The sequence below is a fragment of the Rhinolophus ferrumequinum genome, chromosome X (genome assembly GCF_004115265.2).
Source record: "Rhinolophus ferrumequinum isolate MPI-CBG mRhiFer1 chromosome X, mRhiFer1_v1.p, whole genome shotgun sequence".
In the NCBI taxonomy this organism is placed as follows: Eukaryota; Metazoa; Chordata; class Mammalia; order Chiroptera; family Rhinolophidae; genus Rhinolophus; species Rhinolophus ferrumequinum.
The window spans coordinates 52260289-52268091 of NC_046284.1; the positions used below are offsets into that span (position 1 = coordinate 52260289).

Genomic DNA, 7803 nt, shown 5'->3' on the forward strand with positions numbered 1-7803 from the left:
CTCTTCTGAGGGGTACCTCCAGAGCTGAGATATCCCTCCTGATTTTTAATGTTCACACGCAGGTGTGGAACCAGAAGTTTGCTATTCATTTATCTATACTTTTTGCACTATATAACTAACTGAGATTGGACAATGAATACTTTTAGCAATATTAAGGTTTTCTTTTTCTTCAATATGGAAAGTTAAGTCTTTTTCTAGGATGTATCTATTTAGTCTAAACTTTATCAGCTTATCTGTTTCATAACATATCTGTTTCATCTGTTTCTTATGTTTTGAATCTTTGCTGTAACTGCAAGCATGACAGCTTTTTCATTCCCAAAGCAGCTTTTGTGTTTTGTATCTTTAATTTTCTTGACCCAAGTTTCCGGGGGTTTCTTTATTGTCTCATTTTTCTACAGTGTTGACGTTTAGCATTTTTGTTAAACTCTGCCACTTCTGTTATCAGTTTCATGAAATTCTGCTTATTTTTATTACTTTTCCTTGACAATAGTGGAAAGACATTCATCAAGCAAATGATCCATGAACAGTCTTCACATCTACGATAGGGTTTTATTTCCTAATTTACATCCTTGAATATAAAGCACACTCAAATATCCGATGCACTCATTTCTTTGAAAGAGACCTGCGGCTTAGCAATGCTGGTGTTTTTAGCCAATGCCGTCAAGTCTATTCACTTCCATCATTGGGACATCAGATGAACATTGAAGAGAGAACTGGAGCATTGACGTAATGGGATCTCTACTATAAATTTATATGCATTTCATTTAAGAAAATAGCATACGATGTAGAAAGGAGTAGAGAAAGAACATTGACTTTGAAAACATACCTGCCTACATTCAAATCCTGGGACTGTCACTTCCTGCCTGTGATTTAACACAGGTACTCAGTCTCTCTGAGCTTCAATTCCATCATGTGGTAGTCAGTAGTGCTGTTTGCCATGTGTTTCCATATCTCCCCTGTCCCAGGCACCTGGTAGACCTGTACTTCTTGCTTGACCCCTTTGTTTGAGTGGGGATGTGTATGTGAGTAGGTCTGGCTATTGGGTTGGGAGTGAAATGTGTTGTTTCTAGATCAGAACATAATGGTTGCTAGTTTGAGACCTCCTCCCTTAAGGGCTTTCTATCCCTTAGGCACAGTGACTAACCATTTTCTAGATCATTCATCTCCAAGTCATTTCTGTAAGTGTCGCTCTGATCCCCCAAACATCCCCCCTCCTGTGATGCATGTGCACCAGCCATGGACATGGACTAGGAGTGAGGAATAAGCCACTGAGATTTGGGATTGTCATATCGCAGACTCTCTTGACTCAGATATCTCCTCCGTAAATTAAAAGAACACCCTCTCAGGACTTTTCTGAGGATTAAGTGAGTTAACTCATATGACGGGGTTAACACCGTGCTTGATATGTAATAGGGACATACAACATGGCAGCTATAATTATTAAATAATAACAAAGCTTTTTTTAAAAAAGTGTGGAGTATTTGTATAAAATGAAAGGTATTGGGTCTGCTGATCCTGACAGGTAAGTTGTATCTCACTTTCTTGAGCGAGGCACTGTATTTGTTGTTATAGATAAGACTATAATGATTTGCACTTAGGCACTTACTTTTGCAGAGACATGCTTAGAAATTGGGGTTATCTCTGAAGAATGAAAAAGTGAAAAGATCTAAGCAGGAGAGAGACTGGCCAATGAGATAAGATCAAATGAATTAAAGAGCCAGAAGTAATTTCTTATCGAGAACAGATTATAATTTTTAAAAACATGCATTCCATTACTCATAGTAAACAAAGGCAAAGCATTTTAAAGTGGTAAAATACTTGCCTTGGTCGGGGATTCCCAAACTATTTTCTGAACAACACAGTATTTCAGATGCTCTGTGGAAAAACGTTCCATTCCCATGTACGTTGGGGTAACTAACTCTCCCTTTGAGATTTATATCTCATATTAGCATATTACCTTAAAAAATCCTACACTACCCTGTTTCCCCGAAAATAAGACCTAGCTGGACAATCAGCTCTAATGCATCCTTTGGAGCAAAAATTAATATGACACCATATTATTTATATGGTTATGTTAATTGTATTTATATTATATTATATTATATTATATTATATTATATTATATTATATTATCATATCATACCATAGACCTGGTCTTATATTATAGTAAAATAAGACTGGGTCTTGTATTAATTTTTGTTTCAAAAGATGCATTAGAGCTGATTGTCGGGCTAGGTCTTCTTTTCAGGGAAACACGGTATGGATATTCATTTACCTTCAGTCCTGTGTATTCCACACAGGGGACATACTAAAATGTACTAAATTAGAATACATTTTTGCTGTTGCTGTTTCTTGGCCCTACTGTTTTGCAGCGCACACTTGGAAATGCTGACAATGCTGAAAAATCAAGTAGATTAATTTAGGCTACATGTAATATAAACGATCACAAGCGACAACGTTCTTGAGTCGTGTGTCAAAAAGTATTTAAATCCTGCATAAATATAAGCACAATCTTGCTGTCTGATCAGGTTTACTCATTCCACACCACTTTCATGATATACCCAAAGTGAGTATCACCTGTGACTTCACCTAAAAGAACCAAAAGAAGAAGGTGAAAGGAGCAGGTTAAATTTAATTTTAATCCTTAACACAAAATTTTAAAAAATTATAATTTCAACACAGAAACAATATAAACAAATTAGAAATAAAGTTATTTTTAGTACATCTTTGTTTCAACATGTAAGCAATATGAACAGATTATTTTTTCATTCTGTTTTTCTTACGACGTCTCTGAAATGCCACGTGTTATTATTTAACAAAGAAACAATATACACAATTCATTTATTAGTGAATTGAATATGTTTGTCATTCTAAGTCAGAAATGCACTGTGTTATAGCAAAATGGACATAATAAGTGCAATATATTAACCATTTTATTAATAATTAATTTTTATAGTCTTTAAGTGTGGGAAAAGCATGAGTTATTTCTCCTTGGACACAACATAAACATATCATTAATTACTTTTACATTCTTCTTTCTGTCTGTCTTTAAAACGCAGTCGGTTTTCATTTCAACAAGAAAACACTGTGTACAAACTATGGATTACTTTCCATTTATTTTTTTGTTACAAAGTCACTGAAATTCAGTGGGTTATCATTCCAACATATAAGCAATAGGAACAAACTGTTAATTAATTTCACATTGTTTTTTCTCAGTAAGTCTCAGAAATGCAATGTTTTATCATTTTGACATAGAAACACATAAAAAGAACATCAGTTACTTTAACATGTTTTCTTAGTCTTTGGAAGGCAGTGCTATATTTCCAACATGTAAACAATATAAACCAGTCAATTTACATTCTTTTTTCTTTACTGTCTTTGATATGCAGTATGTTATCATTTCAACATGTAAACAGCATAAGAAAACTATCAATTAGTTATTCTCCATTCTTTATTTCTTACTAAGCCTTGGATATACAGTGTGTACTTAACACTTAGAGTATATCACATGTCAGAGTAGCCAAATTTCTAGTGTTCAGTAGCCACATATGGTTAGTGTGTAACATACCACGTTTCCCCGAAAGTGAGACCTAGCCAGACAATCAGCTCTAATGCGTCTTTTGGAGCAAAAATTAATATAAGACCCGGTCTTATTTTACTATAGTATAAGACCGGGTCTTATATTAATTTTTGCTCCAAAAGACACATTAGAGCTGATTGTCTAGCTATCTCTTATTTTCAGGGAAACATGGTACTGAACATTGTACCTCTAGGGGAAGAGCAAAAGGAGTGAATACATGTGGAATGATGAGCAATTGAAGGAAATGTACCTGGTGCATTAAGGGAGAACAACAGCCGAGTAAACCTCCTTAAATATGGAAGTAAGAGAAAACCTATATGAGGGGATAACATTTAAACCATGAGTTGAGGGTTGAGCAGATATCCACCAGCATAAAGTGGCCAACAGGATTCAGCAGAGTATGTAAGGGAAAAAGTGAAAAAAAAAAACCCACAACAACCTGGGGTATGGGGTGCAGTGGATAAATAATTTTCCCAAATGCCCTAGGAAAGAGTGGAGAAACGGACAGATCATAGGAACCTCTCTGTACTGTGAATGGTCTGAGTTCAGGGACTTCTGTCCTAGCATGTGAAATGTACCTAAATCATAAGAGACACTGGGTGAATGTGTGTGAAATAAGGACTAACTGACCTGGGATCTGAGACCTGGGAAAGCAGGTAGCAACATGTTCATGAAGACACAAAGAGGTAGTGGCCATAGTTTGTTTACTTTTACTTGCATATGGTTTCTCATAAGCAACCTAAGGCAATCGTAAGTACAAGAAATTTGCAGGACCCTAGAGAGTAAAATAATTGGCTTCAACAACTACCACATCCACAGAGTTTCAATTGACCTGACTTGTGTCAAGTGCCCATAAGTGGATAAATGGACCCGTCAGTATAGACAGGGAAATGATGTATCCTTGACTGGGTTAGCCAACATGGTGATTAGCAACCAGTAGAGGATGTTGAGGGCAATGGGCAAGAGATCCACAGGACCTTTCAAATTCCTCTATTTTCTTTTAAGTTTTTCTCTTTTATAGAGTCAGTTACATATCCAATCTCCTTAACCTCAAGTGTGCTGGAACAGTAGAATTTTATGTATGTGTCTCTACAAAGTTAGGCTTCAGGGAAAACACTGAGTGCTTGAATTGGCCATCAGTGTTGAAACAACTTGTACTGTGGAAATCACTCAGGAGAAGTGGTCCAGTTCATGTCATCCCGCTGTACCGCATGCAGCATCACCTTCAATTGCGCCTGCACTTCAGCAAGTTTCTGCTGGTCCAAAGTGCTGTGAAAATCCTCTTGTTCATAGCAATGGACAGGGACAGGATAAATCACATACTTCAGCTTCGTCAAGGATGTTAAGTGCTGCAGAAGGCTCCTCAGCACAGGCATTGTAATGGGGTTGGAGGCAAAGCTAAGGATACGGAGATGGGAACAGTGGCTCAGAGCCGGGAGGAGAGCAGAGAGGATTGAGTCAGTTATCAGGCAGTTATTTACCTCTAGATGTTGCAAGGTACCCGAGGCCTTCTCCAGAAGAGTCTGGAAGGGCTCATAAACTTCTGAGAATATCTGGTTGTTACTGAGATTCAACTGTGTTAGGTGAGTGGCCTGAGAGCTCTGGGACAGGGCGATGACATCTCTATTAGAAAGGCCACAGAAAGTTAGATACAATGTATCCAACCGAGGTGGCAGGACTCTGTAAGAGAGAAAAAAAAGAGGTTTTTTCAGAAGAATGAGGATTGGACCAGGACAGGGAGCCATGAATTACAAGTACCTAAGGTTCTAGAATAAACTGATTTGTACCTATTTTGTAACAGTTGCTAACAATGTGAGCTTTGGAATCAGATTGAATAGATCTGTGACCCCAAGAAAGTTACTTTTCCACTCTGAGATACAGGTTTTTAATCATTAAAATGTGCACAACAGTAATTATTATACAGTGCTGTGGGTAAGGTTACGTAAATATATATACCCTTAGTATTTACAACATAATCAATGTGGATCTTGTTCACTTATTTGGTGAGGATGGGTCTGGCAAAGCAGCCAACTTGGGGGCGGGGGGCGGTTCCCTTGACTAGTTCCCTGACGACAACTTCTCCATCCAGGTCTAAGCCTTGGGGATGATAAAACAGCAAAATGATCTGGCAGTGGTAACTCGTGTGGCCACTCCATGGTCATGGGCATCGGTGCTGGAGCATAAAACATTTCTCCATCTCCATGCCCTCCCTTCCTCTCTAGAAAGCTGTAAACTCCAAAAAGAGAAGAACTGAGTCATTTCGCCAATATATTTACAGACTTTTGATAATGTCTGCATGTGGCCGACTAATCTTGGCTTTCTCCTCACCAGGAGGCACCTCTCACTAGCCTGACCAGTTTCAAACTCCCAGCAGTGCCCGTGCTGAGGTGGAAGGAGAAATACATTACACGGAGCCTAGGAATTTCCAAGCATGGTCTCTTCTGTGTTAACAGTGTTGTGTTCAGTGACCGCAGTTCTTCACCAGCACCTCACCTGAGCAGTTTGTGCAGTTGATTTTTGAGGCAGAAGGAACACAAGATGAGGTCCTGGAGGTTGTCCTGATGCCCAAGCCAGGTGAGAAAAGTATTGAACTTTCTCCCCTTACAAGATTTAAATGGGATGTTAGACAGACTAAGGCTGTTCAGGTGGGTCATCTGAGCAAAATGGGTGGTGACTTCACTCAGATCAGCCTTATACACTTCCAGGTGATCAGTGCATCCCAGATCCAGAAACTGCAGGACACTTTTGACGGCAGGCATGCTGTCAATATGCAAACCTCTGCAGCAGAGGTGTAAGGACCCTATGTTCTCCTCAACTTTATTCTGAAGGAAAGAAAGAAATTGCTTTTTTTTCAAGTTACCACTGATGGAAAGGTCCACTAGAACTTCTGTGGGTTTCCAGGCTGACAGAGGCTCAGACTCTGAATTACCAATTCCAAGGCACCGGACATTACGTTGGGCTTCTTCTACTTTAAGGATGGAGTGCTGAGAGTAAACACAAGAGTGAGAACAAAAAGGGAATGTCTTCCTGATCGATGGGCATGTTGTCTCACAGTCCTGGTCTTCCATTAAATCTAGGATCCTCAGCTTTGGCCCACTGTGAGGAGAAGACGAGACAGAACACATAAGAAGTAGCTGATTTTAAATATAGTGCAGCAATCTCAGTGTTGAGAAGGAGGGACAGAGCCCTTTATCCCTGGGTTTCACTCTGTATACCATTCACTAAGAAGTCCTTTTTGTACAAATTCACCATCTTTATTTCTTTTCCCCATACTTTCTTCACATCAGGTCCTCCCCAGTCTCTATGCCCATGTCCATAGTCTATGTAATCAGACTCAGAATGTAAATCCATCTGTAGTATCCTTAATCACTTCTACTATTCTATAGTGAACTCTAGAAGACACTGGTGCCCCCAAGGCAACTCCAAGTGTTCAGCCAATAGCCCCCACATAGATCTCTGTCATTCACCATTGGCAACTTTTGGGAGATTTTTAGGTATCCTCCCACCCCAGGCTCTAGCATACCCTCCTGCTGACACACTACCTCTCTATTGCACATAGTCTTACCAAGTGGAAGAGTTCTGAGCAGGGAGGATCTGCAGACCATCAATCATGGCTTCCAAGATTTCATAGTATGATTCTTCTCTACTCAATGTCCCGATATGGAGACAGTGAAAGGGCCAAATGCTCACCATTTCCTTTAGTACCTTCATATGCCCACCCAAGAAGGCAGCAATGAACAGTGGAACAAAGAGATCTCTTGGGAGTTCTTCCAGGGCATGGATAGCTGCAGGCTCATTACTCAGCAGACTCTTTGCAGCGAGCTCTAGCAGCGTGGCTGTGGCCTTTTGGTCCATCTTAATGAACCTGCTTCAGAGTGACGAATATTTAGAAATCTGAGATGACATTTGCAGTCTCTTCTTTGCCTCCAAGGTTAGCTATGGAGAAAATATTTATTGAATAAATATATGGTGAATCAGAGGGCCACTTCTGTTATAGGAGTAGAATAAATATATGAGGTGGGATCAAAACATATGGTGAATGTTTAGATAAAAAATATTTATTACAGTAAAAGACACATTGCCAAAATACTCCCCCTCACTTTGAACACACTTATCACATCGTTCTTGCCACTTTCTGAAGCAGTTCTGGAAGTCTTCTTTCATGAGTGTCGTTAGTTGCGGTGTCATGGCTGCCTTGATGTCCTGAATTAATTCAAAATATT

At 39.2% G+C, this 7803-nt stretch overlaps 1 protein-coding gene across 1 annotated transcript; it reads right to left on the reverse strand.

The window, feature by feature from the left end:
• Positions 1 to 4746: 4746 nt before the first annotated feature.
• Positions 4747 to 7435, reverse strand: LOC117037915 (melanoma antigen preferentially expressed in tumors-like). Its single transcript, XM_033134485.1, has 3 exons — positions 7271 to 7435; positions 6074 to 6564; positions 4747 to 5260 (listed from the first exon to the last, which is right to left on the reverse strand). Exons 1-3 carry the CDS (start codon positions 7433 to 7435, stop codon positions 4747 to 4749), a joined length of 1170 nt encoding a protein of 389 aa, XP_032990376.1.
• Positions 7436 to 7803: the final 368 nt, after the last annotated feature.

Excerpts from the sequence above, each read along its gene's own strand:
- LOC117037915 (XM_033134485.1), bottom strand. The coding sequence starts at position 7,435 with ATGGACCAAAAGGCCACAGCCACGCTGCTAGAGCTCGCTGCAAAGAGT. Across the intron at positions 6,565-7,270 it reads TGAAGGTACTAAAGGAAATG|CACTCCATCCTTAAAGTAGA; the intron begins GTGAGCATTTGG and ends GTTTACTCTCAG. Across the intron at positions 5,261-6,073 it reads CAACTGCACAAACTGCTCAG|AGTCCTGCCACCTCGGTTGG; the intron begins GTGAGGTGCTGG and ends TCTCTCTTACAG.